Raw genomic sequence first — 22322 nt, forward strand, 5'->3', positions numbered from 1 at the left:
AGAATCAACAATTTCATTAGCATTCACATGCATCTCTGTTTTAGGCTGTTAAAAATGAAGTAAATGTCCCCTGCCTGAGAAACTTTGTGGAAAGTCTATATGATACCACGCTGGAACTTTCTTCTCGAAAGAAGCATTCCTTGGTTAGTAACTATGAGAAAATCTAAAACACAAGTAAAACTGCGAGACTAAAATTCCTAGGTAAAAATCTAATTGAGGGTCATAATTGAGGGTCATAAGGTAATTGGAAAAATTACCTACAGCTCCTCAGAAAGCATTTCAACTTTGGTATTTAGTATCAATCATGACTGAATCACAGAAATGTAAGGGGAATAGGCTGGGTCACCTCAGATGACCCTTCCAGTCCTTAACGATTTTTGTTTATTTTTAAGATTGGTTTAATTGGATTGGAGTTTTGTTTTAATTTCTGAGAGATTTTTTTTCAATCTGAAGGCTAAAGGTTATAATAGTAGTTTCTCTTCTCAATTCCCAGGAGCCTATACTGACTAATTCCTATCATGATATTCAAAATAAAAATTGAACTAGGCAGGAAAGGGAGTTGGAAAATAGATAGCTGCCCATAGGAAAGATTGTATGAAGTCTGAGAAAACAATTCTTGGGGAGGCTTTGGTACTAAAGAACAGCATAAGAATGTCTTAAATTACCACCATCTTTTACTCTCTGTGGTAAAGAAAGCTCTGTTTTATGAATCAGAAAGTGGTATACCAGCTGTCTAAAGGAAAGAGATTGTTTAGAAGACTGGTTCATAGTCTCCAAAGTATAAACATCACCACCATTATTTGAGCAGGTACTTAGAGTTTTTTTTGCTAGGATTAGTGACAAATTGCTCTTCTATCTACATTCTATGGCCATTGTGACAAACTGCATGCATTTTTTTCTCCCTAGATTACTGCCTCGCTGTAGAGTAGCAGTTGCTCAAAGCAACTTTAAAACTAAATTAATTTAAAGAAAAAGAGTTAATGAATTGTTGGCCCCAAAATCTCTTTGTAGCAATTATTCCTTGCTAATTCAAATTAATAAAAGAGCCTCGTACATATTTGTTTAAAATCTTTACTAGCCTTAATTTTGGGGGAGTCATAAAGATATAAACTTTCTGGCTGAGTAAAATGGTTATAGGTCCTGCATGTATGCTTTTTGGGTGGCTGCCCGTTAGCTTTTCTATCTTCTCCAGTTGCTGTGGGAAACTGGCCCAGTTAGACAGGAAAAGCACAGCAGCACCTCTGTTTATTCGGTCGTAAGCAAATTCTTCTTGTGGTTAAATTTGTCTTGGTAGAGTTTACCAGTGCAATAACATTTCTTTTAGGAATCTTCCTTAATTACAGGAAGGTTGCATGCAAAAGAAAATATATATACCTACCTCTAAGACAGGGATAAACTAGTAGATGTTAATGAGCAAAAACACTAATAACGTTTTCAAAATTAGCATTCCTTCCTGATTTTTTTTCATTCTGGAGATTGAAAGAGGGATCTGAGATGGTGAGTTTGTTTTTAAGATTTGTAAGTGAAGACTAAATCAGTGAATCGTATTTTTACATTATTATGCATGAAACATTTTATACACTATCCGCAATTCCAGGAGAGTACCTCCCCGGCATAAATTATCAGAATGTATTTGTAAAACACGTGCCTCTGCTCAGCACCTGTTGGGCCTTGTGTTACACAGTATCCTATTTATTCTGTGTCCTTGAGGCCACAGTGGGAGATTGTGAAGTTGTGGGTACAGAGAATGTGTGTTACCTGGTTCGCTGAAATATGCATCATCTTGTGACTTCCTCTCTTTTCTCCTCAGGCCTTGTACCCCTTGGTGACCTGTCTACTCTGTGTCAGTCAGAAGCAGCTATTTTTGAACAGGTGGCATGTTTTCCTCAACAACTGCTTATCCAATCTTAAAGTTAGTATTTTTCAGTTCAAAAAATCATCTTTAATAAAAACATATAGCACAATTCGTAGGCTTGTATACATGCTTGTGGGAATAATTCCTGATAATTACAAGGGTAGTTATTCTGTAATATTGAAATAACAAATTTTTAATCATGGGACCAGCAGGTGGTGTGATAGTTAAGACTTTGGACTTCCACATGACTGACCACGTTTCAAATCTCGGACCTAGCAGCTTGCTTCTTCACTATTCCTCTTTATATCTCTTCGATGTTCAAATAAATAAAATACTTTTAAAATTTTAGTAACGAAATTTTTTAAATTATTAGATATAGCCAGTTTTAGAAAGAGTAGTGTTAAGAGCAATCACCTCAGATTTGGGAAAATTAAATCTGTTCTAGGGATCACTTTAAAGGTAGAACTAAATGCTCCTTTTTAAGCATCTATTCTCTTCTTTTATATAGACTATTTAAAGATAAAATAAGGACTGCGCTTAGCTGACAGAATCATGTGAGTTGATACCAGAAGCTCACCTATACTTCTTCCATTCTTCCTCTATCCCTTCCAGTCTAGGGAAGTATTCAGGGAAAAAAAGTACCAAGCACCATCTGTGAAGGACTGACCTATAGTTACAGAGAACACTTACCTCTCTCCCTGTCTTCCGTGGGTATCTGAAGGTATTCTGCTCAAGCTGCACAACAACCAGTCAGTCCTAAGAGTTCACTACTCTCCAGCTAAGCAGCACAGGTGCTGGGTGAAATAAGGAATAAAGTCATGGTCCCCAAGACAGAAGAGCCTACAGTTAAAACAGCTGTAATGATTAGCTCTAAAACAGGCTTTATAACTTTGAAATGGTAAACATGTTTTAAGTTGTCATGACTTATTGAAAAAGGATAACTAAATGAAAACCATCCCTAATATGAGTACAAATCAATTTATACACTTGTTCCTAGTCATGTCCAAAAGTGTGGTTAAATTTTCTATTGTTTGCCATTTTACAATTCTTAAAATAAACTTATTTATAAAACCTTATATAGGAGCTGGCAGGTGGTGTGGTGGTTAGGGGCACTGGACTTCCACATGGCTGACCATGGTTCAAGTCCCTGACCTGGCAGCTTGTTTTCTCACTTTCTCTTTTGGAAATTCTAATGCTTGAAAAATTTGCATATGGAAATACTGTTGGTGTCTAGAAACTACCTCTTTCTGGGGTTGTTTAGGACTCTCTGTAAGTCGTGCTGAGGAGCTCACTCGCTCTCTCTCTCTCTCTCTCTCCCTTCCTCTCCCTCTCTCTCTCCCCCTCCCTCCCTCCCTCGCTCTCTGGTCAAATTAAAATAAATAAATTAAATTAAATTAAATCTTTTTTAAAAAAATCTTATGTACTTATACATGTTGCCTTGTGGGTTTTTTCCCTCTAAAATGCTTTACTTAGATGAAATGGTTAAAATCAATTACATTATTTACCATAATTACACAATAATCTGCATTAGAGCTGTTTCAAGAACTAACTACCTACCAGCTCTAAAAGCTGGTTGTGAAATCCAAGATTAGAATCATTCATTTTCTTCAACTTGGCAGTGAAATGTAATACCAGTGGATGGAGAATTAAGCTTTTAAGTACTGTAAAACATGGAATGCTTTTCAGGTCATGTATTTAACACTGTTAGGTACTTTACTTAAGGATTTATTCATTATCCATACAGCTCTAACATGTAGCCCAGTGTCATTTGTGGTATGAGTTCTTTCTTTAGATTTTCAAGTTATTCCAGTTAAATATGTTTTGTTTAATAGTTTATGCAGATAGAAAATGTCACTTGGTTCAAAACAAAAAGGAATAATTAAGAATGCTCATGTTGCAGTTTTGTATATGTATTACATGAATGTGATGAGCTTTTTATTGGAATTAAAAATAATATTTTGCTTGACAATTTATTATTGTGACCAGAAAGACCAACATTTTTTTGTCCAAAGGTCTTTTTGAAACATAGCAGACCATCTTACTTTGGAACTTATATTGCTTAGAGGTCTAGTCAAAGCTCCTCAGCAAGACTTACATAGAGTCCTAAATAACCCCAGAAGTAGGGAGTTTCTAGACACCCAACAGTATTTTCATATGCAAACTTTTCAAGCATTAGAATTTCCAAAAGAGAAAGGCAGTAAGATCAGAAACGAAGATGCAAAGTCAGTGCTATAGAGAGGTGAAACCATATTCTAGAATTCAGTTTTATTCAGCAAGGATTTATTTAGCACAGCAAGGACTTCTGTAGTGCCTTCTGTATATATGAAGTACTGGGGAAGGTACTAGAAGTGGGAAGGATGGAGAAGGGCAACTATATTAAAAGTAGAACTAGAATAGAGTCCCTGTCCTTGGCATCTCACTGGGGTATATGTAATGAAGTTTCAAAAATGCACAATGCAGATAGTGAGGAATGTCGAGCTTGGAAGTAGGAAGATACCTGTGCAATCCGTGGAGCTTTTACACCTCATGAATCATGAAAGAGGTAGTTATTACGCAAAGTGAAGCCTGTGATATTTTACTTTACGGGTAATAAACTGTCGGAATGTTCTGCCCCAAGGCTAAAAGATATAAAAAGATCCTTGATGAGTTACCAACGGAATAAAATTATATCATATATATTTAAAGCTGAACTTGGTAGAGATTTGAACGGAACCATTTTTAAATGCCAGTAATACATGGAAGACTTTTCAAACCCTCTCATGAGTCCTTAACAGGAAAGAAATACCTGAGCAAAAGCAACATGGCTTCAAAAGTACACTTTGTCTTGAATAGCTTCAGTATTTTATGAGATTTAGAACTGGCCATATCATTTCATGAAGGACTGTCCAACAAAGCCTTCCCCCTTATATACTGTCTGACAGTTCCCTTCTTTTCCTCCTCCTCCCCAGTAGATGCTTGAGGATAATGAGGCTAGTGTGTGAGCCCTGTGTGTTGAACTTCTGTAGCCATCATTGATGTGTCCTGCAGAGGTGAGTCACCAAGGTGGCAGCATAAAACCAGCAGAAGAGAAGAGTGTGTGAGCGTGACAGTCTGCCTGTTTTCACAGTAAACAAGCCCTCAGATGAAACCTCACAGAATGCCAGTGCCCTGGTTTATCCTCAGCCGCAGAAGAATTTTAGCGGCAGGCTGCTTCAGGAGCATAAACTTTAATTCTTTAATATTTACACGCAATTAACTCAGTCAACCATACAGTAGCAATGCCATCGTAAAGTGGTGAGAAATTTATGGCGTGCTCTTACCAAGACATTCCTCTTTTTCAGGAGCTCTTGGTCAGTAATGATCAATCCTTTTTTCTTCTATGCCTTTTATGAATATACCCACAGTTGAATTCATACATTATGTGAATATAGAATCAAAACATATCAAGCTATAAACAATAATGCATTTCCTTCATTGCTGCCATACAATGCCTAATTCTAGGAAGATAAAAGAATTATGCTTTGAGAATTTAATAGTGCTTTTAAATATAATATGTACTGGATCGTAATATATGCTAGTTTCTTATCTAAAACTTATGAAATTGGGAAAAAAAATTAATTTCTCTTCTTTTACAAATTGAATATACTATATCAATGAGGGCTGGATTATGAAAAAAAAAAAAAAAGAGAGAGAGACCTCAGAGGTTAAGAAACACATCCAGTATGATTAATGAAAGCATCTCATTAATTTATTAATTGGAGATCTGTTATAAGCCAACTAAATAATGGGCCTTTTAACATTGTCATGGATGTCTTGACGTTACCACAGCTCTCCCTATTTCATAGATACTATTTATGCTTTTCTAAACATTTCACTCAGATAGTAATACTCCACCTGAAGGTTAGATATTAGTCAGCCTAGTTTTAAAATTAGGTAAAGTGCAGAATTAGAAATGATTCTCCTTTGTCTCAGTCAAAAATGAGAATTTTATCTCACTTGTACTAGGACTTAAATACATTTATTTAGTCAGCCTGTTGGTCAACAATTCTTTTTTTTTTTTTTTGGTAGATTTTTTTTGCCCAAGGCCACATGTGCTCACCAGAGAGACTGCAGTCCAGTCTCCTCAATTCTCTTCTTGGGATTTTAGGCACACACACATGGGCGTAGCATGTTTTTCAGGTTCCTGGATCCCACAGTCACCCATATGGAATCCAACATCTTACCCACCATGCCACCTGCTAGCCTGGTAGTCAACAATTCTTTACAAGAAGTCTCTGAGGCACTGCTCTAGGTGCTAGGAATAAGTGATAAATAACACAGTAATACTCCCTGTTTTCTTAGACCTTATAATTTAGTGAATAAGGTAGATAATAAGCTAATAAATGAATAACATGAGAAAACATTTCACATAGCAATAACTGCTCTGAAAAAAATCAAATAGAATATTATGATAATGATGTATTTAGGGAGGACAGAGAAGGCATGTGCAAGCAAGGTATCTTGATTTCCAGTAATAACTTCAAAAGTGTGACTGCAGTAAATATATTTGAAGAACCTTGTCTTTGGAACCAGCAGTTAGCGTAATGGCTATGTTGCTGGACTCCCACGTAGTTGACCGTGGTTCGCGTCCCGGACCCGGTGGCTTAAACTCACACCGGGCGCGTGTGCGTGCATGCCCAAGATTCCGAGAGGAGAATGGAGGAGAAGGGATTGCGGCGTGGCCATCGCCCCTGGGGGGTGATTTCTCACTTTCTGTCTCTATGTCTCTCTCTGTCTGTCTGGCGAGTGCATGTGCCCTATAGCGAAAAACCTCTCCAAAAAAAAAAAAAAAAAGAACCTTGTCTTTAGCATTTAATATACATGTATATAGTAATTAGAATATGTTTGAGTACTTTTTTAAAAACTTGCTTATTTATAAGCAGAGATATTGAGTTATATATCCAAGATTCCACAGTCATTGCCTGGATGCATTAAAATGTGTAGTGTTATTTATTTTTAAATAACTACCATTCTCTTAAATATGAAATTTAAATAGTATAGTATTAACTTTTTTTTTTTTGGAGAGGTTTTTGCTATAGGGGGCATGTACTCGCCAGACAGACAGAGAGAGACAGAGAGATAGAAAGTGAGAAATCACCCCCCAGGGGCGATGGCCACGCCGCAATCCCTTCTCCTCCATTCTCCTCTCGGAATCTTGGACATGCACGCACACGCGCCTGGCATGAGTTTAAGCCACCAGGTCTGGAACTCAAACACGGTCGACTACGTGGGAGTCCAGCGACATGGCTGGTCCCAGCATTAGCTATTTTTTAAAGAGATTTTCGCTATCAGGCGCGTGCACTCAACAGAGAGATAGAGAGACAGAAAGCGAGAAATCATCCCCCGGGGGATGGCCATACTACAATCCCTTTCCTTTGTTCTCCTTTCGGGATTTTGGGCACACAGGCACACATACCTGGCATGAGCTTTAAGCCACCAGGTCCAGGATTCGAACCTTGGTCAGCTATGTGGAAATCTAGTGACATAACCATTACATCCCAGTATTAGCTATTTTAAATGCTAATTTTCAAAATGTAGCTGTTCTTTGCTAGTAACCTCGTTTATAAAACTTTGAGAAAAATCTATCATGTATGTTTCAAATGTGTCAAAATAAAGACTTGTTTCAAAAGAGAATGTATAAATTCTAGTAATTTACAAGAAACTGGGCCTATCAATTAGTGATCAGATGACAATCGTATTATTTTTCATAAATGCCTTATTTATCCAGCCAGTGAATAGAAAAATGATCACCATAAATTGTTGGTATGATAATTTTAGAGATTGTTCTAAACTGTAGCAATGTATTATCTGGATAATATGAGTCATTAAAAAGGGTGATTTATCATCAAAGTAAATTGATTCAAGTATCATAGGAAATACCAAAAAGAAGGATAATGTTGACTGTGACATGCAAAGAAATTTAACAGAATGAAATGGGTTTATTTAACTGGTTTTAGTTGAAATGAAAGAAAATCGGAAGTTGTTTAAGTATAACAAGATCAGTAGATGACTATAATTATTTCCCCATCAATATCAATAGATCTTTACCTTAGCATGTGCAAGAAACTTTAAGAAGCCTGCTATTAATGCAACTTCCTGAAACTCATCTCCAAAGGTTCTGGTTCAGAATATCTGAGGTGCAGCCCAGGAATCTGCATATTTATAGCAGCTCAGGTTACCCGGTACAAATCGTCAGCTGATGGACCTTGGGAAATGTTGGTCTATACCCATAACCCTCTTGCCAGCCAAGTTTTTGGTGAATTCACTTACCCCATATATGTTGCCATTAACTGTGAATCACTTGAACTAAATTAAAAGCAAATTTTAAAGAAGGTGGGTATGCTGTTTTACAGGCTGATGGGTCTCATGAAGTCAGTGAGATAAGATGGTACTGAGATAATGGGACCTGCAGTTAGCGTAATGGCTCTGTCACTGAACTCCCATGTAGCCAACCATGGTTCAAGTCCTGGACCCTGTGGCTTAAACTCATGTCGGGTGTGTGTGTGTGTGCATGCCCAAGATCCCGAGAGGAGAATGGAGGAGAAGGGATTGCAGCGTGAGTGCATGTGCCCTATAGTAAAAACCTCTCCAAAAAAAAAAAAAAAAAAAAAAAGAGAAAACCAAGAAAAAGTGCGCGCGGGTGGCTTAAACTCACACCAGACGCATGTGCGTGCGTGCCCAAGATCCCAAGAGGAGAATGTAGGAGAAGGGATTACAGCATGTGTGTGTGGGGGTAATTTCTCCCTTTCTCTCTCTCTCTGTCTTTCTGGGGAGCACATACGCGCAATAGCAAAAACCTCCCCAAAAAAAAAAAAAAAAAAAAAAGATGATACTAAGATAAGATGCTGCGTGTGGTCCAGGGAAGATCTGCCTCGATCTGTTGGTTTTTTAAAGAATTTTGTCAGTGAACCTCAGAGCCATACTAAATACATAAGTACTTTCTTAATTAATTAATTGTTGGTTAATTTAGTTAATGGAGATACAGAGTTAAACAGAATGGTCTTCTGATCTTGAAGCAGAGATCTTTGGCACAGAGATCAGTGTTTTGACACATATGCTAGAAGTGTCTGCCCCTTGAGGAGACACTGAGCACCTGTAATGTTAGCAGAGAATGCATGCAGAGACAAATGAGGAAGCAGTCCTGTCGGGTAGAGTACAGTCTCATGGTAGCATATTCGAGCAGCTTCCATATAAAATAATCTCAAGTGAAAGTTTCAGTGTTTTGAAGACACTGTGGCTAGAGGGCCTAAGTTTGAATTCTGACTGCCATATATTGGTAGGTGATCTTGGTAGGTTTTTTGACCTCTTTGTGCCTTAATTTTCTCATCTGTAGAATGAGCAATAACAGTGCCTACTCCATATGTTGTAAGAATTAAAATGAGTTAGTCTATGGAGAACTTTGATAATAATGCCTGATATACATTCCAGTTTCTGAGAAAGCAATACTCACTAGGGCAAAAGTTAATCCTTTTCCTAGCTATCATTCACTAACTAGCATGATGCTATGGAGCAACTCATTAGGCCTCGTCCAATTACAAAATCCCTCAATCGAATCAGGTTATGTGAAAGCACTTTTGAAAGACCAAAATGCCATATATGGGTAAGGTGTCTATTACTCTTAGTATAATATCATGAGATTAGATTTGGCTACTTGCCTAGCCTGGTACCCTTATGTCATGGCCCCTGATTTTGTCTCAAGCTTCATCAGCCACTGCTCTTTCTCCTAGCCTTGTGCTAGCCTTTCCAGCATATATACTATTCCCAAGTTTTGAAACATGACCCCTCAGAGGCCAGCAGCTGGCATAATGTTTACATTTCTGGACTCTCACTTAGACAACTGTGGAGGGAGTCTTGGACCCAGTGGCTTAAACTCACACCAGGCACATGTGCATGCATGCCCAAAATCCTGAAAAAGAATAGAGGAGAAGGGACTGTGATGTGGTCATCCCCCTGGGAGCTGATTTCTTGCTTTCTGTCTCTCTCTGTTTCTCTCTGTCTCTCTGGTGAGCAAATACACCCTATAGCAAAAATCTTTCTTTAAGAAAATAAATAAATAAATCGCTTTGGTGTGCCATTGCCTTTTTTGATTGTTTTGTTCTATGAATGGGGCATAGAGAGAGAGAGAGAGGGAAAGTGAGAAAGCCCCTCCCTCCCTGCCCCAGGGATGGTCACACTACAGTCTCTTCTCCAATCTCTTTTTTTTTTTTTGGAGAGGTTTTCGCTACAGGGCGCGTGCACTCGCCAGACAGACAGACAGAGACAGAGAGACAGAAAGCGAGAAATCACCCCCCAAGGGGGATGGTCACGCCTCAATCCCTTCTCCTCCATTCTTCTCTCAGGATCTTGGGCACACATGCACACGTGCCCGGCGTGAATTTTAAGCCACCGGGTCTGGGACAGGAACCGCAGTCGACTACGTGGGAGTCCAGCGACATAGCCATTACACTGACTGCTGGTTCCCTTCTCCAATCTCCTTTTGGGATTTTGAACATGCACACACATGCACCTGATGTGACTATCATGCCACTAGGTCCAGAATTCAAACAACACAGTTGCCCTTGTGAAATCCAGCATCTTAACCTCCACACCACCTACTGCCTCCTACCCCCAACCATTTTTTTTAAACTTTCAAAGTTTCCGGTACCAAGCACAGTGGCAGGCCCAAAGTAGCCACCCACATATTTGTGGAATGAATCAATGAGTACATATACAGAGTTCTGAGTTCTCTTCTGCTCCTGGAAATCTTTCCTGACTTTGTTCCTGGAGGTTGCCCTTTTTTCTATACCCTAGTTCCTATCTCGACTAGTTTTTCATTCCTGTCTAAGAATTGACTGTTTATTATCTGTCTTCCATCCCCATAGGTTGTGAAAATCTTAAGAAAAAGGATTAAGTTATACATCTGTTTCCCAGGTTGTAGCTCAGTGCCTACTACAAATTCTTCTCCATAAATATTGGAGGATATTCAGATGAATGTGGCTAGATGAGGAGAAAAGTTGGGAAGTGAGAGCAGTGACAGTGTTTAAAAGGACATAGTTGGGACCAGCAGTTAGCGTAATGGCTATGTCGCTTAACTCCCATGTAGCCAACCGCAGTTTGAGTCCCGGACCCAGTGGCTTAAACTCACACCGGATCCGGAGGAGAATGGAAGAGGAGTGATTGCGGGCGTGGCCATCCCCACAGGGGGTGATTTCTCGCTTTCTATCCCTCTGTCTCTCTCTGTCTTTCTGGGGAGCGCACACGCCCTATAGCAAAAACCTCTCAAAAAAAAAAAAAAAAAAGAAAGGACATAGCAATGGAAAGAACAAGGTGGTTTTCCTGTTGGTGCTACAAGATTCATGTTCCCTAGGGCTGGAAGGAGAAGGCAATCTCTTGAGTACTCAACTTGACAAAGGAGAGAATGACTCATCTTCTCCTAGAATGAGTCCATCCCAGCCTCATGGACACTGGGATTCTCCTCATGGAGTGCTTGCCCAGTGAGCTTCAAGAGACAAATACTCCCCAAATCCCAGATGGTGCAATGTGCCTTCTAGGCACCCTGCCACCCACCTGAAAAGAATCATCTCCATACATTACCATCAATTAGCAATCTTACATGTTGGTTTCTTTTTTAGAATAAAGACCCCAAGATGGCACGAGTTGCACTGGAATCTCTCTACAGATTACTTTGGGTTTACATGATTAGAATTAAATGTGAAAGCAACACAGCTACTCAGAGGTAAGAGGCCGGCTTGTGTTAATGGTAACTACATCTCTCAAGTCACTACAAAGGGCTTTTCTCCCTCTTTTACTTTTTTTTATTGCTACCTACACTAACCCAGCTAGAAGCTGTCAAAGTCCATAGTTTTTCAAAGATCTAAATCCTAAGAACATTTCTAGGCTTTTCTTAGTCCTTGGCACAGCAGCCATTACAGAAAATGCAGCTCTACCAGGAGCAACAGGTTCTACTTCCAGGGTTGCTTTGGCCACTTTAGCAAAGGAAACAGCTATAATTTTCCAACTGCCCCTAGTTTCCCAAAGAAAAACTTTTCATAGAGTAATTATGCTAATGGAAGGGGTGAGGTGGTTTGTTTTCGTTTTCTGAATTCTCTCAGATAATTACATAAGATGAAACATCTGCCATTTTCCCTTAAAGAACTGGAGCTCAGCCAATCTTGCTTGTTTTCTCTTTTTCCCCCTTATCTTTCAGCCGACTTATAACCATCATCACAACACTTTTCCCCAAAGGGTCCCGTGGTGTGGTGCCAAGGGATATGCCTCTGAACATCTTTGTGAAAATCATCCAGTTCATTGCCCAGGTAATAAAGAAGCTTCTGGCGGTGAGAAGCTCCTAATTGCCCTTAACCAACCAGCCTCCTCCTCGTGAAGGACTAAAAGCTGAAAAGTCTAAAGTACTGTCTTCCATGTATAGACAGTTCAGAAATGTCTTGAATGTCTTTGCACATAGCCTATTCTTTTGCTTCAAAGTGAACTATGACGTACATGAAGTGTTTTGAGCATCTAACAAATGAGAAAACTGAAACACAAGAGTTTGAATGACTCATTTGAGGTCACAAGGCCCAGAGTAAGAGTCTCTTGACTCTGTCCCTGTTTTTTCCTGATTCTCTGCTCTGTATTATTCAGGTAAAGAGGAGGCAAAGGGTCTGATGTTTGTAGGAAATCAAAATAAGACAATGTAGCAAAATTGAAGGAATAAATAATAATGTTCTAACTTTCACCCTGTGAGGGGTAGGAGAGAATGTCATAGGAATGTTAGTGTTTATCAAGCATATACAGCTTGCCAAGAACTGTTCTAAGCACTTTACACATATTAATTTACTTAAACACTGAGTCCACTGATATTAAACATGGTTTTTAGTATACAATTTACTGTTTCTCTCCACGATTTATACTACTTAAAACATTTGAGTGGGGCCAACAGGTGGCATGGTGATTAAGGCACTGGACTCCCACATGGCTGACCATAGATCTTAATCCTGGAGCCAGCAGTTTGAAACTCATGCCAGGCATTTGTGTGTTCATAAAATCCCTACTGGAGAATGGAGAAGTGATTGTGGCATGATTATACTTCCTAGGGGATAATTTTTCACTTTCCCTTCCTATGTTTCTCTCTGACAAATGCACATGCCCTATGGCAAAAACCTAAAACAAAAATCTAAAAAAAGATTGGTGAGTAAATGACTTTACCCTAACTTTGATCTTGTGATTTGCAGAAAAGCATGAAAAGACTATTCTAATCCACCTTCTTCTTCCAGGAACCAGCTCTATAACCTTAAACAAGTCAGAGAACATCTTTTTTTCTGTTTCTTTATTGTGAAAATGGGGTATACCAGTGTATACCAATGGGTGTGCCTCAGAATATTGTGCAGATAAAGGGAAATAGTAGACATAAAAATATTGCTGAGTGCAGTTGATATAGACATAAAATATAAGGTCCAATTTTTACTTCACAGACTAATATATAATCTCTCTGTGGTGTTTGATACAGTGCAATATCTCTGTGATATTTTACTTATGACAAGACCATTACTTGCTTGCAAGTGCAAGAATTAATGTAACCTTTCTACATATAGTTATCCTGAGAGTGAGAACATGCTTTGATTATTCTGAAATATGTTATACAAAATGAAGTTGTCATACCTTAGTATAGCCACTGTCTTAAGTTATTAACATCTGGCTTAGATGTTTTCATTTTAGTAGCCTTAATATATGTTATCTGTTGATTATTCATTTCACCTGCAGAATTATTTGTTAAGATATGATGCAAAGGATTTTATTGTTAGAGAGTAGAAAGTGATCATTTTGCAGTGATATTTTTTAAACTGAGTTTCAAGAACTTACTAGAATTTATAGTACAAGTAGGAATAGTTTGGACTGTTTATAAGGCCAGATACCTAAGTGCTTGGTTTTTTATTTGTGTGTGTGTACGTTGTGTGTGTGTGTATTTATGTGTGTGTGTGTCATTTGTCATTCTTTGTTTTAGGGGCTAATAAACACCTTATATAATGAAGGCAGCCCTGCACACCACACAGGAACAGAAGCAGCTGCATCTGTGTTTGAGATGGGCGTGGTCTTTCTTCAGGAATCCCCAGCGATCCATAAAACTTAGCAGTATTCTTCCATTAGCCGTCACTTATCTGTTGCATATGATGAAGATCATTTCTTGTTGAATTTGGTGTTTAACACTTTCATTTTCTTGTGTTCTTTACAGGAACGTTTAGATTTTGCAATGAAAGAAATCATTTTTGATTTTCTTTGTGTGGGAAAACCAGCAAAAGCTTTCAGTCTTAATCCTGAGGTATGAATGATCCTTTTATGTACTTCTAACAGCATGTGTATTCACCGGACCGTACCTCTGCTTTGGGACTTTGGGAACTGGATGAGGGACACTGTCTCTAAAAAGTCTTCTATTTGTTTCTGTCCATGTTCAAATTCAGACAGTGGAATTTCAGAAGTAAACTTGTAGATGGATAGACTTAAAATGATAAAAGGCTGATGTCATACCATATTCTGTTCTTGTCTAATAGAGTAATTTTTGCCCCCAGTGATAGCTGTTGTTAAAATCAAGTTATTTTGGTTTGTTTCTTTGTTTAGAAAATCAGTGCTTTTACTTACAACTATTTCAGTGCAGGTTAACAAGTTTAGGAGGGCTCTTTTAAAAGTCCTTGGAAAACTACTATGCATGGGCTTTTCATTTTTTTCAAACCAAAATGAACTAGTACTTTAATTTCATTTTTTTCTTGATGGGGGTTTTCTGAAGCCCCCTTATAGTATTAAAAACTAATGAAACAGAAACAAATAAATACTATGTAACAATAAAACATAGTGAGATTAAATAAATAATGTGTGTGCAAATATTTCTGTGACAGCATCCCATTTCAAGGACCAGGCAGACTGGAAATGAGTACATAGTCATAAGCAACAGGGAGTAGTGGGGGCTATACAAATGAAAAGCACATTTGATTTTAAACTTTCAAAAACACTGTCAGCCAGCAGAAATATGCCCAGCAGGCTTCCTCTTTGCAGTCCTTTTCCTATGAAACTGTAGAAAAAGCACTGGCTCAAAAGTCTGCAGAGCTGGGTTGCATCTAGCTGAAATGTTTTCATTTTAGTAGCCTTGCCACAGGCTCTGCTACTTTTCCAGATGTGTGACATTTACCTCTCTGAACTGTGGCTCCTGAACCACTAACATGGGCAAATACTTTTCTATCTCACCTCAGAATAATTGTGATATTAGGAGAGTATATCACAGACTTTGAAGCAAAAAATGGAGGGAATGAGGAAAAGAAAGAAATTACCATAAAAATTAAATTAAATTATTGTATATTATATGTAGTAGAAACACATAAAATATGTAATTTATATTTATTCATAAATATAGCATATATTTATATGCTTAAATATATTTTTATGTATGTATCATGTACATAATTTCCTGTCATTAGAATATTGTCCAGCTCTGTAATTCTTGCATTGACGAAGGAGGCCCAGAGCCCAAAGGCTCCAAACTGGCAGATTATTAGTAGCAGAGGGAGCCCAGGTTCCCAGTAACTTCAGGCTCCTTCCTGCCACACCCTACATTCTCTTCTTGATACTAGGATTGCCACACAGTTAGGGACAGCATTCGAATCCCCAGAATGGAAGCTACTGCCCAATGTCTGTGACCTCGCAGGCTTTGGAGTGGCTGCACCCAGGGTGGGCCAATAGGAGGAGTAAAACCAGTGCAAAGCTAGGCATTTCAGCTTAAAGCAGGCCCAGGACTGAACGGTGAAGGTTCTTCTCCTAGTGAGTTCACTTTGAAAGTATTTCTCAAGTCTCAAAATATGTTTTCTTTCATTTTATTCAATAGTCCTGGCTCTACTATCTTTAACAATCAATTCGTAGAAATACAGGATTACATGTCTTAAAAAAACATGTTAAAAGCTACTACCATATGGGGCCAGCAGGTGGCATGGTGGTTAAGGCGCTGGATTCCCACATGGCCATCTGTGGTTCAGGTCCCAGACCTGGCGGCTTGCTTTCTCACTTTCTCTCCCTCTCACTCTATATCTATCTCTTTCTCTATTTCTATCTCCCTCTGGTCAAATTTTAAAATAATAAATAAAAAAAATATTTTTAGCAAGCTACTACCATCATTATCACCATCTATTAAAATTTACCCTTTGTTCTTCCCTCAGAATCCTCATTCAATCAGAACCTCTCTGCAAAACAGTTGGTATTGTGAGTTTTAAAAACTACCTGTAGGAGAGACCAGCAGTTAGTATAATGGCTATGTCGCTGGACTCACATGTAGTCGACTGCAGTTTGAGTCCCAGACCCAGCAGCTTAAACTCACACCAGGCACGTGAGCGTGCATGCCCAAGATCCTGAGAGGAGAATGGAGAAGAAAGGGTTGCAGCATGGCCATCCTTCCTGGGGGGTGATTTCTCGCTTTCTGGCTCTGTCTCTCTCTGTCTTTCTGGTGAGCGCACGCGCCCTATAGCAAAACCTCTCCAAAAAAAAAACTACCAATAGGAGAAAATATTGGGTATCTTCTTCCATTTTTATTGATCTTCTAGCCTTATGGAAGAATTTATTTATCAATAGTTGGGGGGCCAGCAGTTAGCGTAGTGGCTGTCGCTGGACTCCCACTGTGTCCACTGTGGTTCGAGTCCACTGTGGTTCGAGTCCCGGACCCGGTGGCTTAAACTCACACTGGGCATGTGTGCGTGCATGCCCAGGATCCTGAGAGGAGAATGGAAGAGAAGGGATTGCAGCGTGACCATTCCCCCTGGGGGGTGATTGCTCACTTTCTGTCTCTCTGTCTCTCTCTGTCTGTCTGGCAAGCACATGTGCCCTGTAGCAAAAACCTCTCCCAAAAAAAGAAGGAAAAAAAAATAGTTCGTAATTAGCCCAAAGACACATTCACGATCCCACTCAAAAGTAAGTGTGAGAATAGAATATATAGGAAATCAAATAAACTAGAATAAACAACATTAACTTTGAAAAAAAAAAAAAAGGAAGAATCTTGAAGCTCTGGTATGAGCCAACTTGAAGACTTACTATGAAATTATACAGCAGTCTAGGCAGTGTGAGGGAAGGATGAATATAAAGACCAGTTGAACAGAACAGTGGATCTAGAAAAAGACCCACACAAATATATTGGTCGACTAATGTGCAACAATGGGTCTAAGTTAATTCAATGGGTAACAGATAATCTTTTCAATAAATGGTGCTGAATAATTCTATATCTACCATACTATAATTTGCACTGAAAACAAAAATCAACTCAAAATGGATAGTAAACATAAATGGAAATTTTAACACTATAAATCTTCGAGAAGAAACCATAAGAGAAAATATTTTGACCTTCAGATGAGCAAAAATTTGTTTTACATAAAAAGGGTATTATATGATTAATAGTAGTAGTATTCTCATTTTATAGAAAAGGCTGATATTTGGATATGAGAAAGCTAAAATATTTTCCCAAGACCAAAATAATAAAAGGGAAGTACAATTCAGAATTATTGAAAATATTTAAAAGAAATTATTTTTTAAATTCAGTTTAAATTCCCAAACTGTCTCTTCTTATTTTTACCCTTAGTGTTGTCCAGAAGAAAGAAGTAAGACATAAATTAGATAATCCACTTGCAAATAACTGAGGTTTGACCATATATGAGACGTCTTTAAACAGTTCATAGATGGGACCACCAGATGGGTATAATGGTTATGTTGCTGAACTCCCATTTAGTCAACGGCAGTTCAAGTCCTGGACCCCAGGAGTTTAAAGTTCACTCCAGGCATGTGTGCATGTGTGCCCAAGATCTCAAGAGGAAAATGGAGGAGAAAAGATTGAGGCATGGCCATCCCCCTTGAAAGTGATTTCTCACTTTCTCTCTCACTCTGGCAAATGCACCTGTAGCAAGCATCTCTCTTTTTAAAAAAAAAAAAAAAAGAAAAAAGAAAAAAGAAAGAAAGAAAGAAAGTTCATGGAAAATGCATATTATCAAAAAATTATTTCTGGATTTCAAACTTTTTTACACCAAAATAAAGTCATTCTTTAATTCCATTTTCTCATAAGTTTCTACATGTATGTCAACCCATGGTTATTATATCAGTATTGAATCTCCCAAACTGAACATTGTATTTTCTCATCTGAAGCACTACTGTGTATTGAGAAAAATATACTAGTCGGGGAGAAAAAAACCCTACTAAAATAAGTGAGATAATTAATGAAATGATATGAAGCTAATTTTTTTTAGTTAATGCCTTTCTTCTAGAAAATAAGAAGAGAATATTGTTGAAATCCATACAGTCATCAAGCACACACATTGGTTTGAGTGCAAATGAGCCAGAGAAATATTCATCAAATCCTGGTTAAAATGTCATAACTCCATACAGCTTGAATAAACAGTTATAAAGTGAATAGAAGTCTATATTACTTTACATTATAAAATGTAATAGTGTACCACAAAAGAGGTTATTTGGGCAAACGTGTCATGAATGTGTAGATTCCGACTTTGTGTGACCTCAGTTGCACTACCTGAACAGTGATGACCTTTTTCTCCTGAAAAATGGGAATACCTTCATTGCATGGCCAGTTTTAAGGGTGAGAGTTAATAAGCAGTTCTGGTTACATTTTTATGGACTCAATAAATTATTACTAGATTATCATTATTAGTGCTAGTAATTATCACTGTCTCTTCTGTAATTAGCAATCTTTGGGAACTTATTTATAAGATTTGAAAATATTAAGTTAGTGTTTTACACATGACTGTTTAAGGAAGTACAGATGTTTTGGCACCTTTTAAAATCAGCACTGTTGGATAAAGGAGCTGGTGTGGTGATGTACACCTATATACTCCCAGACCCCCAGATATTTAGAAGACTGAGGTAGGAAGATTGACTTAGTGAGACCTTGTCTTGGGGTGGGAGAACACTTTGGAAAGCATCTGTCTTGCTCAGTCATTTTTCAGAGCCAGTACTTATGCCTTACCCAAGCCTAAGCAAGAAAATTGGCCCAGAACTTGTTGACCTTTGCAAATCAAAATTCAAGACCTTTAGTTCAAAGGTGATATTCATTTGTTGTTCACATTGGGAGCTCTGAATGTTTCCATTTTTCTTTCAGTCTTTATGAATGATGTGGCATCTCTCTCCTTCTGGGAGACTTAAGAGCCTTTTGTTTGCCCTCAGTTTCTCTTAGTTGCAGCAGCTCAAGAGGATGATTACTTAACCCTTTGAGGTGTACCCAGCACCTCTGAAACAGAATATGATATATGACCATCTCAAACATACTCTTCCAGTTAGATGAAAATCTTCTCGGTTGTTTTCTTGTTGTGCAGCAACAATAAATGTTAGAAATTTTATTTTATTTTCATAGGCTTGGTCTACACTCTTGTACTTTTTAAATTATTTTCTCATACTAATCTATTAAGTTATCGGGAAAACCATAATATATTTTTCTGTGCAAAAAATGCATCATGACTTTGCCAATAGATGCTAAACGATGCTTAACTTCTCTAAAAGACTGATGGTTTCATTCCACTGGGTCTTTCTTTTAATCACGAGCATATTGTCTCTTACAGAGAATGAACATTGGTTTACGGGCATTTTTGGTAATAGCCGATAGCTTGCAGCAAAAAGATGGTGAACCTCCCATGCCAGTTACAGGAGCCGTTCTTCCTTCAGGAAACACATTGAGAGTAAAGAAAACGTATTTGAGTAAAACGCTAACTGAAGAGGAAGCCAAAATGATAGGTGAGTTTCAAACATATGTTAGAGCTGGGCCTTATTAAGCCTTTCAAATGAGCATGAGATGCTTATCCTTAATGAGATGTACTTAAAAAAATTTTTTTATAAAAGTAACTGATGAGACATTCCAGTGTTAATTGTTTTGATTGATTCAGGCTGTGTTTTGTTTTACTGCCCTTAAAACTTTCAGAACTTCCTGGTAAATATTTTGCCATTTAAATGTTAGACCTTTATCTATGGTCTTTTCAAATATCTAATATTGATTATCAACATTTTCAGTAAATTTCCAAAACATCTGTGTGCTTTAGTAGGTAATTCTGTTTATAGTTTATTCATTCATATTTATACTTCATTCTTTCTTTTTTCCCAGTAAAATTAAATACACCAAATCTCAGGAAGTATGTGTCTGGTGGATTATATTGTAGGTTTAGTCTACATGAGATTTTTTTTTTTATTTAGCTATCTTAATCCAGGTGATTTTTAAAATATTTGTTTATTTCTTATTAAATACCCAAATTTAGAAACTTACTATAAATTTGTTTAGATAGTTCCTGGGTTCCAAAGACATGAGGGAAACACATATAAAAACATTTGCCTGAGAATATTTATCTTTAGTCATTCAATGCTTTAATAAATCCAAAAGATTTAATCTGAGAAATTATTAATAATTATTTTATGGAAGTACAAATGTTAAATGCATAACTATTTTTATTTGCTTTATGTTTATGTATACATTATATTGAATTGTCAGAAAAGTTATGATGCATTTTTGCATAGAAATATGTAAAAAGGAGTCATGACTTTTTTGACAACCCAGTACATACATTAAATATATTAGGTTGTTAGGAAAGTCATGATGTAATTTTCTATGCAAAAATCCATCATGCCTTTCCTGACAAACCAATATATGCTACACATACTTGTCTTCCAATATAGGACACCGATACTATATTTAATGAGAACAATAAAAATTATAGCTAAAGTATGGGACTAGCAGATGACATGGTGGTTAAAGCACTGGACTTCCACATGACCCACTGCAGTTCAAGTCCTGGGCCCAGCAGCTTGAAATCACTTAGGGTGCATGTGAATGTATGCCCAAAATCCCAGAAGGAGAATGGAACAGAAGGGATTGCAAAGTGACCATCCCCCCTGGGGGGGGGAGGAAGGAATGATTTCTAACTTTCTTTCTCACTTTCTCTCTGTGACACAAACCTAAAAAAGAAAAAAATAATAGCTAAAACACATTTTCCTTTATTTTAAAATCTACAATGTCATTTTGCATATTTTACTAAAAATTTTGAACATATACTTCAGAGCATAATATGAACATATAAAAATCTTAACCCCAAGGAGAATTATCCTTTATTCATATAATCACTAATAATAGATAATTTTCTTATGCTAACTAGAAATTTAAAAATTCAAAAATAAAATTTTGTATTTTCTTGTTTTCCTTACCTCTCTGGAAAATATTTCCTGTTGAAGCATTCAAGTCCCTACAAAATGAATCTAAGTGATTATTTGGTGAAGACTCATCAAGTGCAGGGCACTATGACAAGAATGAGACTCAGCCTCATCTGCTCTAGGGAGTCATTGATTCAGAGTCTTCAGTAACATTTTTAGAGGATAAGTTAGCCAGAATATCACTTTGATAGATTTGGTCAAAGATGCAACTGTAATGCATGTTTTTCAGGCATGTCCTTGTATTACTCTCAAGTACGAAAAGCTGTAGACAACATTTTAAGGCACCTTGATAAAGAAGTAGGAAGATGTATGATGCTAACTAACGTACAGATGTTAAACAAAGAACCCGAAGACATGATCACGTGAGTACAGCGAGAACTGTTATCAAGGAGGGATGATGTAACCAAAAGTACAAGTAGATACTTTTCTCATTAACCTTCCCATTCTCTATTTTATTCTCAAAAATGAAATAAAAAAATAAGGACAAACCTAAGATTACTCTATTACTTTGGATGTATTATCACAATATCAGTAGGCCAGTAAGTTAGGAAATGGGTCCACGACTTATTTACTAGTCTACATTTTTCAGAAGTGACATTTGTTTCCAAGCTCTATCACAATCTATGTAATACAGTAAAAGTCCCAGTTTACATTCTATCTTTATAAATCTTAAATTTACTTTTTTCTGATGACAGTTACTGCTCAATAGTCCTATGCAACTGTGTCATAGATTTTAAAAAAGCATTTGTAGTTCTGAATGTACAAATCAAATGTTGTTAGCCAGAATCTAAAACAACTGGATTTGTGATTATAACTGTACAGAGAAAATTCATACAACTTGTATTTGCTTTATTTAGTTAATTATGGTAAGAATTGGGATTAGGTTATGATTCTATGTTTTTTTTTAAAGTCTGGACATTGTTGTTGGACCATAAATGATATTTTATTTGGCAGCTGTGGCATACATTTTCAGAAATGTAATTAGGAAGATATTCTTTGTCACCTAGCGTATCCAGCCCCAAGTACCAGAATTAATTGGAAGGTTGGTGCCTTTATAGAGAAGTCCACATTACAAATATGTGATAACAGACACTCATGATTAAAACAGAGTCAAAAATACAGAAGTATTTAAACTATATATTTAGTAGTATCTAAGGTTAAAATGAAAGCTCAGTGCCACACCTGAAATCTGTGACCATTTGTTGTCTCCATGCAATTCCTTCTAGACCTCTTTATGTGAGTCAGAAACTATAAA

The 22322-nt window shown here is 37.4% G+C and overlaps 1 protein-coding gene across 7 annotated transcripts in view; it reads left to right on the forward strand.

The window, feature by feature from the left end:
• Window positions 1-22322, forward strand: part of FRY (FRY microtubule binding protein) — a 505649-nt gene that overhangs the window by 316774 nt on the left and 166553 nt on the right. For all 7 annotated transcript variants that reach the window (XM_027775685.1, XM_027775680.1, XM_027775682.1 and 4 more), the window contains 7 exons: window positions 45-143; window positions 1811-1912; window positions 11485-11588; window positions 12060-12168; window positions 14082-14168; window positions 19435-19606; window positions 21297-21429. In XM_027775685.1, the coding sequence (XP_027631486.1) occupies window positions 45-143; window positions 1811-1912; window positions 11485-11588; window positions 12060-12168; window positions 14082-14168; window positions 19435-19606; window positions 21297-21429 (806 nt within the window). The remainder of the gene's footprint in view (window positions 1-44; window positions 144-1810; window positions 1913-11484; window positions 11589-12059; window positions 12169-14081; window positions 14169-19434; window positions 19607-21296; window positions 21430-22322) is intronic.

This window comes from Tupaia chinensis, unplaced genomic scaffold, assembly GCF_000334495.1.
Source record: "Tupaia chinensis unplaced genomic scaffold, TupChi_1.0 Scaffold000597_1, whole genome shotgun sequence".
Taxonomy (NCBI): Eukaryota; Metazoa; Chordata; class Mammalia; order Scandentia; family Tupaiidae; genus Tupaia; species Tupaia belangeri.